The sequence below is a fragment of the Puma concolor genome, chromosome D2 (genome assembly GCF_028749965.1).
Source record: "Puma concolor isolate L17-30 chromosome D2, mPumCon1.1.hap2, whole genome shotgun sequence".
In the NCBI taxonomy this organism is placed as follows: Eukaryota; Metazoa; Chordata; class Mammalia; order Carnivora; family Felidae; genus Puma; species Puma concolor.
Window position 1 is genome coordinate 48,224,477 of NC_141677.1, and position 16,784 is coordinate 48,241,260.

At 40.1% G+C, this 16,784-nt stretch overlaps 1 protein-coding gene across 4 annotated transcripts in view; it reads right to left on the reverse strand.

The window, feature by feature from the left end:
* Nucleotides 1-10,477: 10,477 nt before the first annotated feature.
* ERCC6 (ERCC excision repair 6, chromatin remodeling factor) overlaps nucleotides 10,478-16,784 on the reverse strand; it is a 79,523-nt gene continuing 73,216 nt past the window's right edge. For 2 of the 4 annotated variants that reach the window (XM_086680255.1, XM_025918162.2), the window contains 3 exons: nucleotides 15,672-15,876; nucleotides 15,006-15,084; nucleotides 10,478-13,633 (listed from right to left, as the gene is read on the reverse strand). In XM_086680255.1, the coding sequence (XP_086536381.1) occupies nucleotides 13,214-13,633; nucleotides 15,006-15,084; nucleotides 15,672-15,876 (704 nt within the window). In that variant the 3' untranslated portion in view covers nucleotides 10,478-13,213. Of the gene's footprint in view, nucleotides 13,634-15,005; nucleotides 15,345-15,671; nucleotides 15,877-16,784 lie in introns of all 4 variants that reach the window. The other 2 variants (XR_015241695.1, XM_086680256.1) reach the window with 2 other exon arrangements.

Consider the following 16,784-nt stretch of genomic DNA (forward strand, 5'->3'; position numbering starts at 1 on the left):
GCTTAAACAGAAAACTAGAAAGAAAGGGTTCCACAAGGATGGGAATAGAGAAAACTGGGAGATGCATATTCAAAGAAATAATGCCTACAGTTTTCCAGAATTATTGAAAGACACAAATCTTCAAATTCAGGAAGCACAAAACCCATATACGATCAAAATAAATCCACACAAACTAGAATGAAATGCAGAACACCAATGACAAAGAGATGATACCCACAAAGGAACAGCTTTGAAAACTTAGATAAAATGCACGATTTTGCAGAAAAAAATGTAACTTACCATATTGACTGAAAGCAATACTGAACACCTGGGAATATTTTAAGTGCTTTCACTTAAAATTCAGTGACCTTTAGGACATTCACAATGTTGTGCAGCCACCAACTCTGTTTAGTTCCAAAACATCCTACTCACCTCCCAAAGAATACTGCGTACGTATTAAGCAGTCATTCCACATCCACTCCCCTACTCCCAGCCTCTGGTAACTTCCAATCTACATCTAGCTCTATGGATTTGTCTATTCTGGACATTTCATGTAAACAGAATCATACAATATATAGTCTTTTCTGTCTGGCTTCTGTCACTTAGCGTAATATATTTGAGGTTCACCCATGTGATAATATGTATCGGGCCTCCATTCTTTTTCATGGCAGAGTAATATTCCATGTCATGGGCATGCTATATTTTCTTTTTTTTTTTTTTTTTTTTTTTTTTATATATGAAATTTATTGTCAAATTGGTTTCCATACAACACCCAGTGCTCATCCCAAAAGGTGCCCTCCTCAGTACCCATCACCCACCCTCTCCTCCCTCCCACCCCCCATCAACCCTTAGTTTGTTCTCAGTTCTCAACAGTCTCTTATGCTTTGGCTCTCTCCCACTCTAACCTCTTTTTTTTTTTTTTTTTGTTCCCCTCCCCCATGGGTTTCTCTTAAGTTTCTCAGGATCCACATAAGAGTGAAACCATATGGTATCTGTCTTTCTCTGTATGGCTTATTTCACTTAGCATCACACTCTCCAGTTCCATCCACGTTGCTACAAAAGGCCATATTTCATTTTTTCTCATTGCCACGTAGTACTCCATTGTGTATATAAACCACAATTTCTTTATCCATTCATCAGTTGATGGACATTTAGGCTCTTTCCATAATTTGGCTATTGTTGAGAGTGCTGCTATGAACATTGGGGTACAAGTGCCCCTATGCATCAGTACTCCTGTGTCCCTTGGATAAATTCCTAGCAGTGCTATTGCTGGGTCATAGGGTAGGTCTATTTTTAATTTTCTGAGGAACCTCCACACTGCTTTCCACAGCGGCTGCACCAATTTGCATTCCCACCAACAGTGCAAGAGGGTTCCCGTTTCTCCACATCCTCTCCAGCATCTATAGTCTCCTGATTTGTTCATTTTGGCCACTCTGACTGGCGTGAGGTGATATCTGAGTGTGGTTTTGATTTGTATTTCCCTGATAAGGAGCGACGCTGAACATCTTTTCATGTGCCTGTTGGCCATCTGGATGTCTTCTTTAGAGAAGTGTCTATTCATGTTTTCTGCCCATTTCTTCACTGGGTTATTTGCTTTTCGGGTGTGGAGTTTGGTGAGCTCTTTATAGATTTTGGATACTAGCCCTTTGTCCGATATGTCATTTGCAAATATCTTTTCCCATTCCGTTGGTTGCCTTTTAGTTTTGTTGGTTGTTTCCTTTGCTGTGCAGAAGCTTTTTATCTTCATAAGGTCCCAGCAATTCACTTTTGCTTTTAATTCCCTTGCCTTTGGGGATGTGTCGAGTAAGAGGTTGCTACGGCTGAGGTCAGAGAGGTCTTTTCCTGCTTTCTCCTCTAAGGTTTTGATGGTTTCCTGTCTCACATTCAGGTCCTTTATCCATTTGGAGTTTATTTTTGTGAATGGTGTGAGAAAGTGGTCTAGTTTCAACCTTCTGCATGTTGCTGTCCAGTTCTCCCAGCACCATTTGTTAAAGAGACTGTCTTTTTTCCATTGGATGTTCTTTCCTGCTTTGTCAAAGATGAGTTGGCCATACGTTTGTGGGTCTAGTTCTGGGGTTTCTATTCTATTCCATTGGTCTATGTGTCTGTTTTTCTGCCAATACCATGCTGTCTTGATGATGACAGCTTTGTAGTAGAGGCTAAAGTCTGGGATTGTGATGCCTCCTGCTTTGGTCTTCTTCTTCAAAATTACTTTGGCTATTCGGGGCCTTTTGTGGTTCCATATGAATTTTAGGATTGCTTGTTCTAGTTTCGAGAAGAATGCTGGTGCAATTTTGATTGGGATTGCATTGAATGTGTAGATAGCTTTGGGTAGTATTGACATTTTGATAATATTTATTCTTCCAATCCATGAGCAGGGAATGTCTTTCCATTTCTTTAAATCTTCTTCAATTACCTTCATAAGCTTTCTATAGTTTTCAGCATACAGATCCTTTACATCTTTGGTTAGATTTATTCCTAGGTATTTTATGCTTCTTGGTGCAATTGTGAATGGGATCAGTTTCTTTACTTGTCTTTCTGTTGCTTCATTGTTAGTGTATAAGAATGCAACTGATTTCTGTACATTGATTTTGTATCCTGCAACTTTGCTGAATTCATGTATCAGTTCTAGCAGACTTTTGGTGGAGTCTATCGGATTTTCCATGTATAATATCATGTCATCTGCAAAGAGCGAAAGCTTGACTTCATCTTTGCCAATTTTGACACCTTTGATTTCCTTTTGTTGTCTGATTGCTGTTGCTAGAACTTCCAGCACTATGTTAAATAACAGCGGTGAGAGTGGGCATCCCTGTCGTGTTCCTGATCTCAGGGAAAAAGCTCTCAGTTTTTCCCCGTTGAGGATGATGTTAGCTGTGGGCTTTTCATAAATGGCTTTTATGATCTTTAAGTATGTTCCTTCTATCCCGACTTTCTCAAGAGTTTTTATTAAGAAAGGGTGCTGGATTCTGTCGAAGGCCTTTTCTGCATCGATTGACAGGATCATATGGTTTTTCTCTTTTTTTTTGTTAATGTGATGTATCACGTTGATTGATTTGCGAATGTTGAACCAGCCCTGCATCCCAGGAATGAATCCCACTTGATCATGGTGAATAATTCTTTTTATATGCCGTTGAATTCGATTTGCTAGTATCTTATTGAGAATTTTTGCATCCATATTCATCAGGGATATTGGCCTGTAGTTCTCTTTTTTTACTGGGTCTCTGTCTGGTTTAGGAATCAAAGTAATACTGGCTTCATAGAATGAGTCTGGAAGTTTTCCTTCCCTTTCTATTTCTTGGAATAGCTTGAGAAGGATAGGTATTATCTCTGCTTTAAACGTCTGGTAGAACTCCCCTGGGAAGCCATCTGGTCCTGGACTCTTATTTGTTGGGAGATTTTTGATAACCGATTCAATTTCTTCGCTGGTGATGGGTCTGTTCAAGCTTTCTATTTCCTCCTGATTGAGTTTTGGAAGAGTGTGGGTGTTCAGGAATTTGTCCATTTCTTCCAGGTTGTCCAATTTGTTGGCATATAATTTTTCATAGTATTCCCTGATAATTGTTTGTATCTCTGAGGGATTGGTTGTAATAATTCCATTTTCATTCATGATTTTATTTATTTGGGTCATCTCCCTTTTCTTTTTGAGAAGCCTGGCTAGAGGTTTGTCAATTTTGTTTATTTTTTCAAAAAACCAACTCTTGGTTTCGTTGATCTGCTCTACAGTTTTTTTAGATTCTATATTGTTTATTTCTGCTCTGATCTTTATTATTTCTCTTCTTCTGCTGGGTTTAGGCTGCCTTTGCTGTTCTGCTTCTATTTCCTTTAGGTGTGCTGTTAGATTTTGTATTTGGGATTTTTCTTGTTTCTTGAGATAGGCCTGGATTGCAATGTATTTTCCTCTCAGGACTGCCTTCGCTGCGTCCCAAAGCGTTTGGATTGTTGTATTTTCATTTTCGTTTGTTTCCATATATTTTTTAATTTCTTCTCTAATTGCCTGGTTGACCCACTCATTCTTTAGTAGGGTGTTCTTTAACCTCCATGCTTTTGGAGGTTTTCCAGACTTTTTTCTGTGGTTGATTTCAAGCTTCATAGCACTGTGGTCTGAAAGTATGCATGGTATGATTTCAATTCTTGTAAACTTATGAAGGGCTGTTTTGTGACCCAGTATATGATCTATCTTGGAGAATGTTCCATGTGCACTCGAGAAGAAAGTATATTCTGTTGCTTTGGGATGCAGAGTTCTAAATATATCTGTCAAGTCCATCTGATCCAATGTCTCATTCAGGGCCCTTGTTTCTTTATTGACCGTGTGTCTAGTTGATCTATCCATTTCTGTAAGTGGGGTGTTAAAGTCCCCTGCAATTACCACATTCTTTTCAATAAGGTTGCTTATGTTTATGAGTAATTGTTTTATATATTTGGGCGCTCCGGTATTCGGTGCATAGACATTTATAATTGTTAGCTCTTCCTGATGGATAGACCCTGTCACTATTATATAATGTCCTTCTTCATCTCTTGTTACAGCCTTTAATTTAAAGTCTAGTTTGTCTGATATAAGGATGGCTACTCCAGCTTTCTTTTGGCTTCCAGTAGCATGATAAATAGATCTCCATCCCCTCACTCTCAATCTAAAGGTGTCCTCAGGTCTAAAATGAGTCTCTTGTAGACAGCAAATAGATGGGTCTTGTTTTTTTATCCATTCTGATACCCTAAGTCTTTTGGTTGGCGCATTTAATCCATTTACATTCAGTGTTATTATAGAAAGGTATGGGTTTAGAGTCATTGTGATGTCTGTATGTTTTATGCTTGTAGTGATGTCTCTGGTACTTTGTCTCACAGGGTCCCCCTTAGGATCTCTTGTAGGGCTGGTTTAGTGGTGACAAATTCCTTCAGTTTTTGTTTGTTTGGGAAGACCTTTATCTCTCCTTCGATTCTAAATGACAGACTTGCTGGATAAAGGATTCTCGGCTGCATATTTTTTCTGTCTAGCACACTGAAAATCTCGTGCCAATTCTTTCTGGCCTGCCAAGTTTCAAAAGAGAGATCAGTCACGAGTCTTATAGGTCTCCCTTTATATGTGAGGGCACGTTTACCCCTTGCTGCTTTCAGAATTTTCTCTTTATCCTTGTATTTTGCCAGTTTCACTATGATATGTCGTGCAGAAGATCGATTCAAGTTACGTCTGAAGGGAGTTCTCTGTGCCTCTTGGATTTCAATGCCTTTTTCCTTCCCCAGTTCAGGGAAGTTCTCAGCTATTATTTCTTCAAGTACCCCTTCAGCACCTTTCCCTCTCTCTTCCTCCTCTGGGATACCAATAATGCGTATATTATTTCTTTTTAGTGTATCACTTAGTTCTCTAATTTTCCCCTCGTACTCCTGGATTTTTTTATCTCTCTTTTTCTCAGCTTCCTCTTTTTCCATAACTTTATCTTCTAGTTCACCTATTCTCTCCTCTGCCTCTTCAATCCGAGCTGTGGTGGTTTCCATTTTGTTATGCATTTCATTTAAAGCGTTTTTCAGCTCCTCGTGACTGTTCCTTAGTCCCTTGATCTCTGTAGCAAGAGATTCTCTGCTGTCCGCTATACTGTTTTCAAGCCCAGCGATTAATTTGATGACTATTATTCTAAATTCACTTTCTGTTATATTATTTAAATCCTTTTTGATCAGCTCATTAGCTGTTGTTATTTCCTGGAGATTCTTCTGAGGGGAATTCTTCCGCTTGGTCATTTTGGATAGTCCCTGGCGTGGTGAGGACCTGCAGGGCACTTCCCCTGTGCTGTGGTGTATAACTGGAGTTCGTGGGCGGAGCCGCAGTCAGACCTGCTGTCTGCCCCCAGCCCACCGCTGTGTCCACAGTCAGACTGGTGCGTGCCTTCTCTTCCCCTCTCCTATGGGCGGGATTCACTGTGGGGTGGGGTGGCCTGTCTGGGCTACTTGCAGACTGCCAGGCTTGTGATGCTGGGGATCTGGCGTCTTAGCTGGGGTGGGTAGGCAAGGTGCACAGGGGCAGGAGGGGCAGGCTTAGCTTGCTTCTCCTTAGGTGATCCTCTTCAGGAGGGGCCCCTCTTCCGTGGGCCTCTCGTCTGCGCTTGGCTCCGGCGACTCCGTTCTGCTAATCCTCTGGCGGTTTTCTGGGTTATTTAGGCAGGTGTAGGTGGAATCTAAGTGATCAGCAGGACGCGCGGTGAGCCCAGCGTCCTCCTACACCGCCATCTTCCCTCTCCCCTATATTTTCTTTATCCATTCATCTGTCCTCCTTTACTCTTTTCTTTTGCATTGAATTCTTTTGTAATGTAGTATTTTAATTTCATTAATGATTTTTCACTATTTTTTTTTTAGTTATTTTCTTAGCAGTTGCTCTAGGGTTTACCATATACCAGTTAACAGAATCTGTTAAAGATTGTTTTTCTAGTTTAATTCCAATGATGTATAGAAACATTATTCCTCTATATCTCTATTGCCTTTTCCTCTTTTTTGTATTACAGTTATACAGATTTATTAATGTTACAAACCCAACAGTACACTGTTATAATTATTATTTTGTCACCTGTCGCCATTTCATTAGCCCATTACAGCTCTGCTCCCACCCACCTCCTTTGTGTTGTTATTGGCAAAGGGTTGCACCTATATTACATTTCTGCATGTTATAGGCTCAACAATACAGTACACACATACTATTTTATACAATTGCTTTTTGAATCAGTTTAGGAAAGAAAGGAGAAAAAATATGCATTTATAGTGTCTTTTATAATGACACGATTACTTTTACTGGGGCTGTTTATGTGGACTTGCATTTCTATCTGAAATCACTTGCTTTCGGTTGGAAGAAGTTCCTTTAGTATTTCTTGCTAGGCAGGACTGCTAGCAACAAACTTCCTGTTTTTATTTGGAAAAGTATGTATTTCATTTTTGAATAATATTTTTTGCTGGATCTAGGATTCCTGATTGATAGTTTTATTTCTTTGAGCACTTTGAGTGTTGTCCCTGCTTTTTGACCTCTATTGTTTCTTCTGAGAAATTGGTCATCTTACTGAAGTTCCCATGTAAATAATGCGTCATCTTTCACTTGCTACTTCCAAGATGTTCTGTCTTTGATTTCAGCACGTTTATTATGATGTGCCTGTAGGTCCCTTTGTGCTTATCCTGCTTGGAGTTCCTTGAGCTTCATGGATGTTCTTCAATAAACTTGGGGAGTTTTCAGCCATATTTCTTTGAATATTTTTTCTTTTTCTCTTCTCCTTCTGGTACTACCATTATGCACACATTGGTGTACCTAATGGTATATTACATTTTTCTGAGGCTTTGTACATTTTTCATCATTCTTATTCTTTTCTGCTCTTTGGATAGCATCATCTCCATCAATCTATCTGTAAGTTGGTTGACCCTTCTTCCCTTTCAAATCTGCTGAGCCCATCTAAATTTTTAAATGTTATTATACTTTCTAAATTTTTTTTTACCATTTATTTATTTTTGAGAGACAGAGCACCAGCCAGGTAGGGGCAGAGAGAGGGAGAGACAGAATCTGAAGCAGGCTCCTGGCTCTGAGCTGTCAGCACAGAGCCCAATGCAGGGCTTGAACCCACGAACTGTGAGATCATCACCTGAGCCAAAGTCGGATGCTTAACTGACTGAGCCACCCAGGCACTCCTGTTCTTGTACTTTTTAACTCCATGAACTTAATCCCTGCAACTTGGAGCTGGAGGGAATGAGAAATGCTGGTCACATACTCCTCCCAGTGAGATACTGTACCCTTTGGGAACAGACGAAGGGAGCCCTGTCTTCGTGGCTAAATCCACCTGGATTACAGCATCTGTCATCACAGTGAGGTGGGAAAAGGCAGGGAAGAAATGGGTTGTGGCTCAAGAGTCACAGACTCTTGCTGTTCTTACCAAGATTTAGTTGATTTTCTTGACTGTGTCTTCACTTGCAGTATGTCCTTAGGACTATTTCCAGAAACATTAATTGATCTGGCAGGGGAGGGGGGCTCTCTTGATATTTTGTCCAATTATAGTTGTTTTCTGGATAGCAGGTCCATGGACTCCCTAACACTGTCAATCTGGAAGTCTAAAAGATTGCTGGAAAACTTGACTGTACTTTATGACACTAAAAGAGATATTTAAAGGAGAAAAACTAACAGATCAGTAGATGCAGAAAAAGCATTTAATAAAATTCAGCACTGGATTTAGGACTGGAAAGAGCATTTTCTTAACCTGATAAAGACCATGTGCTAGAAAATAACAGCAATTGCATATTTAATGGTAAAACTTTAGAAGTTTGTCTTTGATGTCAGGAATAAGACAAAGATGCCAATGGTTGTCACCTACATTATCAGATTATCATATTGGAAGTATTTAAAGTATGTAAGAATTGGAATGAAAGAAACACAATTGTCATTATTTGCAGTTGACACGATTGTTACATACACGACAATTTATAGACTAATTAGTAAAATAGTTTAGCAGGGTTGCTACATACACACCAATATATAAAATCAACAGTATTCTTATCAACTAGAAAATGTCTTTCTAATGTGATTTACTGTAGCAACCAAAACTATAGGATAATTAGAAATAAATGTAAGATAAATAATCTTATTGTAAGTGAAAGACCCGGTGGAATTATGTCTTCATAATAAATATGTATTAAAAATGTCCTATTTAAAATATGGAACTAGGAACTAAGGCATTTTTGGAAGATGAGGGAAATCATTCTATCATATACAATAACCGATTATAAAGCTACAATGATTAAAACAGTGGGTTATTGGCAAAGTTAGATAGGTGGACCAATTTAACAGAAGCCCAGAAATATTCCCATAGTTACATGAAAATTGGATATAATCATAGCGATAGCCTGACACATCAGGAAAGGATGAGCTATTTTTTTTAAACGTGCTAGAAAAATAACTATCCATATGGAATTTACAAGACAATTTATGAGAATGTAATAATGACATCAGGTTAGGAAAGGGATCCTCAAATAAGGAAAAATATGTAAAGACTGAATTTGACTACACTTAAATTTAAAACTTCTGTATGATAAATGGTATCATAAGGAAAGTAGATACATGAATGTTCTGATTCTCCAAATTTTTATGTAAGAATGATCTCCAACGAAAACTAAAAATCTATATAATACCTAGGAATAAGCCTAATATGAAAAGTGGCAAGATCTTTATGAAGAAAGTTATTAAAAATTTATCCAAGAATATAAAAAACTTTAATTAACAAAATGAGACTTATCATGATCCTAATGGGAAAATTTGTATTAATTTGAAGAAGTCTATTATCCTCAAGTCAATAAACTAATGCAATCCCAATCAAAAGAACAATACAATCTTAGTGACATTATAAACTGATTCTAAGACTCACCTGGAACAGGAAATATACAAGATGGCAATGGGGGCAGAGGCAGGGAGGACTAGGAACTTGCCTATAGAAAGCAAAACATAGTACAAAATCAAATGACAGTGAAGAGTGTGGTTGGTAGAATAGACATCTAGATCCATTCTCCTTGAAAAGACAATTTAGCATATGATAAACCTGGCATTTCAAATCGGTGGAGAAAAGAATGAACAGAGAAAAGAACGAAGAATGAAAAAGTTCAATAATAGTTGGGGCAATTGCCTCTTCATTTTTCTTTGGGGGGAGGGACCCTGAAAGATTAATAACCAATTGTAAAACTAGACAAACATGATATGAACAAGCAACACTCAAGAGAATCTACAAATGGCCAAAAAACATGGAAATCTTTGGTTTTCAGGGAAATTCAAGCTCAAACAAGTATTTTCAAACACAAGACTTGTTAAAAACAAAACAAACCTCCCAAGATTGATGCTACCTACTGTTGGCAAGGGTGTGGAGAATGGGGTCCTTTCATGGATGGAGTATAAACGGAAGGAAGCAGTTTCACTATATCCATTAAAATTAAAATCTATGTAATTTTTAAAAAAATTTTGAGAGAGAGTGTAGGTCAGGGAGAGGGGCAGAGGTAGAGAGTGAGAATCTTTTTTTTTTTTTAATAATTATTTATTTTTCGGAGATAGAGTACAAGCAGGGGAGGGGCAGAGAGAGAGGAAGACACAGAATCTGAAGCAAGCTCCAGGCTCTGAGCTGTCAGCACAGAGCCCGATGCGGGGCTTGAACTCACGAACTGCGAGATCATGACCTAGGCCGAAGTCAGATGCCTAACTGACTGAGCCACCCAGGCACCCCGAATCTTAAGCAGGCTCCAGGCTCAGTGCAGAACCCAATCCGGAACTCAATCCCACGACCTTGGGATCACCCGACTGACTGAGCCACCCAGGCACCCTGAAAAAAATCTAAGTTTTAAACCAGCAGTTCCATGAAGGTAAAGCCATAATTGTAGGGATGAAAAGATATCTTGCATATAATGTCCAATGAAAAGCTAGCTGCAAAAAGGATGACATAATCTACATAGATCACATATCCAAAAACAAAACTGGAGGCTGTAATAAACAGACTGTAAAAGGCAGTGGTTAAATCAGGAATTTATTTTATTCTTAAGGAACAGGTAAAAAGAAAGCAGTTCAAGGCTGGCAGGCCAGCTTTTCCAGCCTCAACACACGACCTATGTCGATCCCATGTCACTGCTTAAGGTCCCCCGGACATCTCGGCAAGAAGAGTGTACACCAGTCCCTTATTTAAGGACCCGATCTGGAAGTTCTGCTCATATCCCATTGCCTAGTCACAGGGCCACACTTAACTATAAGGGAGGCCGGGAAGTCAAGTCTGCAGCTGAGTAGTCACATACCCAGGTAAAACTCAGGAAATCTTGTCAGTAAAGGAAAAGGGGAAAATGCACATGAGAGCAGCAGTCTCTGCCATGGGTATTTATAAATGCCTGGGACACAGCCTGGAAGAATACACACGACATACAGTACTTATCTCTGGGACAGAAGCAAGAACAGTGAGGAGACAAAGTATTGCCTGAAATTTTTTACACAGTGATAGTATATTCATGTATAAATTAAGGAAGTTTTAAAATTTCAGAAAATTTTATAGCTTGATACCAATATAACATGTTAAATACATTAAATCTATCTACATTGTACAAAGCCTTTAAAGTTGCAAAAAGTAGATTTTATCTAAATGAATAAGTTACTATTATTAAAATCATGACATTTAGAGCATCGTCCTCTAAGCCTGTCCACCTGGGAGGCATGGTGACAGTGTTCATAGATGTCACACTGAGACACAGGCAGAGCAGCGACCTGCCTGAGGTCCCAGCATGCCAGTGGTAGTGCTGAGACAAGAACTGGAGTGAGGACCACCCTGCTTTGACTGCATCATCCCTTTTGATAGCATTTTCTACTTGACAAGAAGGGTGCAACTTCTCTTGCTCAGCAGAGTTCAGATCTCAGACAAGAAAGATAGAATGAACTAAATTCAATCAAAGAACAAGGGGGAAGTAGTTTTCTTATAGGCTGATTATTACAAAATTAAATTAAAAAAAAAGAACTTCCCAGTTCTTCCCAGAACTTCCCAGGGAGTTTTAACTCCCTTCTGAGCCAAATTCTCAAGTTCAGGATTTATTGAGCTGTTTAAAAATCCCATCTATGACTTCTGGATAAAGACAGCAGACTAAAGAAAATAATAGCATCTTCTTCCTCTAACATATAAATCACTCTAAAAACAGAGTAAGATGAATAAGACAGAATTTTTTTTAAAAAAAGCAGAAAATCCTAGCGGGAATGACTCTCTGCCATCTCCTGCCTACGGGTAGGGATGCCTGGGCCCAGGCTATCAAACAGAACCTCAGACCAGAGAGGTAAAATGCAAATCCTCCAACCAGGGCTGTGTGGTGCCCAGCAGAGGCTCTCCCGGACCCCCAACCCAAGTCCTTTCCCTTCCCTCTGCGTCACAGGGAAGAACATACAGATATGGGCAGAGTGGCTCTCTTGCAGCAGAAGCAAGATGTAAAGAAATGGCATAGGAGGAAGGCAAGCATGATACAGAAAAAGCAGACAGGAAATATAGCAGGCCAGAGAAAACAAATCCAAGAAACAAACTGCACTGTGACCGCTCTAGAAGAAATGCAAGCAATACAACGAACTTAAAACAAGATTTCAGAGCTGAGATGATAAAACAAAGGGCAGGAAACGAGAAAATCAAGGCTAAGAAAACAGAGGATCAGAACAACACCATCACAACAGCCAGGAAACAGCTACAAAGCAAACCTCTGGAGCAGGAGAGTCACAGCAAATGCAAAGCACAAAGACAGATGAAAACCGCTGGACAGAAGATAACACACAAGGGGAACGATGGTGCCTAACACAAAGTAATCAGCATCCTCAGAAAGCAAACAACAAATAAAATAAAAAATGCTCCAAGTTACCGCTCGGCATGTGAACAGAGGGAGCAGGCCGCCAGGGTGGTCACTACACAGTAATCATGGTATATCGACTGTGGTCTGGAGTGACATTTGTGTGCACGTGTATGTTGGTGGTTTCATTTGTACTTATTTGTGGTTCTGCTTAAAGTTTTGTGTATTTTTTTAAGATAACACATTTTATATTCCTAAAAGACAGTCCCCGTAGGGGGGAAGAAGATGCACTTGGCTTAAAGTAAAGCCAACATAAGCTTAGTAACACTACAACCTTTTGCAAGTATAGGTCTTATTTATTACCAAGCTATTTCATGCTTTACTAATGAAAATGCCTGCTGATTTAACAGTATCTTAAAAGGAAGACTATGAGACAGATATATTCATAAGACACCAAATCTCATTTTTTATGGGTAACAAATAAGTTTAAATGTTTAAAACCTATGCCTCCAAAATAAGTATCTGTTACCAGATATTGATGAACTAATTTATTGAACAGGTCTGAATGAATATAAGACATGTTTTTAGCACCAATAAAAGAATTCTTGAGATTTCTGGTCTACAAACATCTAAACGAGCAGTAATGTGCTCCCCGACAGCATCTTTTGGGTAGAGGAACAAATGCGATCCAAAGATTAACTATCAGGTCCCTGATTTTATAACATAATTCATAGTGCCAAAATGAAAACATCAACCCAAGTATTTTTAAAACTTTTAAGTTTTGGAGATGAATGTCTTCTTCCTTGAAATTTTAAATTATGAGGTAGATATCATTCAAAGTAAACATCAAATGCAGCCAACTTCTGTTGACAAACATGATTATTAGTTATAGGATTAATAACCAGAAATTTCCATTAGGAAAAGTCAATCGAAAGTTTAGAAAGTAATGTCAGCAGTATTCTGGCTTGAGTTTCCAAATTCCTTCACCACTAGAAGTCCTATGAAAAGTGCACAGATTTCTCAATAGTTCTCGAAAGACACAAGACTGTGAGGCTGATAACTTGCACTCGAACTCCTGCAGGATCTCCCGAGTGCTGGCCTGGCCATCAACACGGGCCTGAAAAGCAATGAAGTTTCTCATTTCCACCAGCAGATCATCGTGTTCCGTGATGGCAGATGGCGGAGCAGATGCCTCTTGGTGCGCACTGTCACTTTCCAGTCGCTCTGGCAGAATCAGGTGGTTCCTAGCTCTCATTTTAGCCAACAGTGAAGACGAAGAGAGGGCCCCAGGTGAAGATTCTGCATCTTCCACTTTTCCACTGAAGTGCTCAGAAGCATCATCCTTTCCATCCTTTCTCGTGACGCCGTCCTGGAGAAAGAAGACCACTGCAGTGATATGCCAGCTTCTAATTCACGCTCCTACTACTTCCCCCAAAACACTGAGGAGCCATAAGCAAATACTAGAGCCCAGGGTAGTGAGGCTGACAGGAAAGAATGAGATGGCATCGAACAAAAAGGGGCAGGGGGCATGTCAAGCACTGAAACCCACCCGCCATTATATACCATTTTTTTAAAAACCCAATTCCCCCAAACTACACTCTTCACTCCATCCCTTTCTGTGTGGTGAGAGGAGGGGGATGGGCAGGGGGTGGGGTTGCGGCCTCCCTTGGGTGGGAAAGCCGGCTCTAGGAGGTGCGGGTTGTGCAGACTTTTCCTGCCCTTCCTCGCGAGCCCACCCTGATCCAGGCACCGTGGGCTAAGAACAATCGTAGAGCTGCACTTCCTTCTCTTCACTTTTAAATCTTTTGACTCTTTCCTACTTTACACTTCATGTGAGTTTCCCTAGAGCAACAACACAAATCTAACCTTTTTCACATCCCTATTGCTAAAAGAACAGAACATGGAAAGTCAAAGAAACGTTCTCTGTTCTACATGTGTTCATATTAATCTAAAATAGGAGTCTGAGGGATGCCTAGGTGGCTCAGTTGGTTGAGCATCAACCCAACTTCAGTTCAGGTCATGATCTCACAGTTTGTGAGTTCGAGCCCCGCATCGGGCTTGGTGGTGACAGCTCAGAGCCTTGAGCCTGCTTCGGATTCTGTGTCTCCCTCTCTCTCTGTGCCTCCCCCACTCATGCTGTACCTCTCTCTCAAAAATAAACATTAAAAAAATTTTTTTTTTTTTAAGTTTGAAACAGGAGTCTGAACTTGGGGAGTTTTCAACTTTTATCAGTAACATAACCCTTAACTAGCAAAGACCAAAGAGAGCACTGAATGATAAGAGTCTGGTCCAGTCTTTACTCAGTGAAGCACTCAGGGCATCTGGGGGTTACAGGACAGGGAGAGATGGGCACAAGGTTCTAGTGGCTAGTAAATTACAAACAACATCCCAGGCGGTTTTCTCAACCTTCACGTTAGAGGGTAGGGCTCTCCAGAACTGGTACGTCACCACCGAATGGAGCAGGCTGCAGGGGCAGCAACTCCCACATCCTCTATCCCTGTGTTAACTTTCTGAGGGCAAAACAGAGATTCTGCTGTAGATTTGGGTTAAAGACTGTCTTTTACAAAGTTGGCTGGTCCTTTCAGTTTCACATGAAGGTGCTTCATTAATCAGAGCATACAACACAGATACCGGGGGCCATTATGCCAGCGATTTTCTTCACATCTGAATCAGGTTAAATTTTCACAGCAGTTCTATCAATTAAGACTCACACACGAAAAGCAGACAGGCTATCATATTACCTGGCATTTCTCCTTTGAAGATGTTGAAGAAGGATGCTGCAGAGAGAAGTTGGAATTCCTTTTCTGACCAAATCTACTCCTAAATAAGGAAAAGAGCCACAGTAGATGAAATGTTTGCTCTTGTGGACTTAGAGATGAAAATGCCCTTTCAAAACTTAATCTTTTGCTGGAAAATTTTCTTCTTCATGGTTACTCTTTCATAACCATGAGGCTCATCCCCTTCAGTCTTTCTACGTTGCTCTCCTGGGAAGTCACAGCTGCATCTCAAGTAAGAACCACTCAGTATCTTGTTCAACAAGTGATGGCAACTACCCACAAATTCCAGGTAGAAAGATTATTCTGAACAAATGAACCAAATAGCATAGTAGTTACTGATTGCTGAACACTGGCTAATCATCTTAAGTTTAGTTATTATTCTGTATCTCTTATTTTTAACAACATCTCTTGAGCAAAACAGATCGTGCCGCCTTCCCTGAAAACTCAGCTTTGGAAGACAGGAGACAGTGTGAGGAAGAACGTAAGACTATAAATGTTTTTCCCCAAGTCATGCAAATCCGGTTGACCCAACCCCTCCCTGCAAGACTTTCTACCACACCTGCCCTGGCTTTATTCCTGGCCTAGGCGGTTTGGCCACCTCACATGCATGGGAGAGCAGCAATCTCTTACTTTATTCCTGCTGGTGCACCAGAAACCCCCCGATGGCCTGTCCAGGTGGGAACACCGGACACTGCTCCCAGACACCGTTGACGAGAGAGCCTCAGCGCTTTCAGGGCGTCCTGGGCCACTCGGTTGGCCTCTGCCTCCACCAGCACATAATCTGGATTGGCCCCATCTATGATGGCATCGTGTTTCATGACACTGTGCACACCAACTAGCAAGAACAAAGGAAACAGTAATGTGTTATTCCGGTTTGTACACAATATGTTTTCTTCTATATTAGCTAGTCTTGTTGTGGGTGGAGGAAAAACAATGAACATTTTTAGCTGCCATTTGCCAAGTTGACTATCACAACCCAGGAACTTTATAAATGCTGTTGCTAGTCACCTTCATCACCACCCTACAAGGTATGTGGGGATTACTAACAACCCTCAACATATCTGCTACCTGGAAATTTTTAAAACCATCTATTAATTCTTTACTGAAGGCAAAAATGTAAAAATATAAGCCAGAATTATAGAGTTTCTAAAAACTAATGATCATGAAAATGCCACTTATCAGCAGAATTTAATGAAGTTATCAGTGGTAAATTCATAGCCTTAAATATTTATGTATCAATAAAAATGAAAGAATAAAAATGAATTAATTTCTTTTTTTATTTTAAAAAAGCATTTTTCTCTTTTTGAGTTAGAGAGAGAGTACCCTTGGGCTTGTCCCCTACATGCACAGACGAGGTGGGGAGGGGCAGAGGGACAGGGAGAGAGAGAATCTTAAGCAGGCTCTATGCCCAGCACGGAGCCCGACTCAGGGCTTGATCTCACAATTGTGAGATCATGACCTGAGCCAAAATCAAGAGTCACACCTGACCGAAAAAAAAGTGTGGCAGAAATCTACAAAATTAGAAATGACAAGGGAGCAACTGTCTTGAAACAGAAGCAAGTTTCTAAAAAATTACAATAACATTTTCAATGCCTCTATGCAAATAAACGTGAAAACTAAACAAAAGAGATCATTTCCTAGGAAAACAGACCAGTAAATGGAAAAGAAATAGAAGGTAGGAGGCCCAGAGGGTTTCCTTCTGAAATGCCATACAGGAACCTGCCCTCCCGAATTGAGACCCAC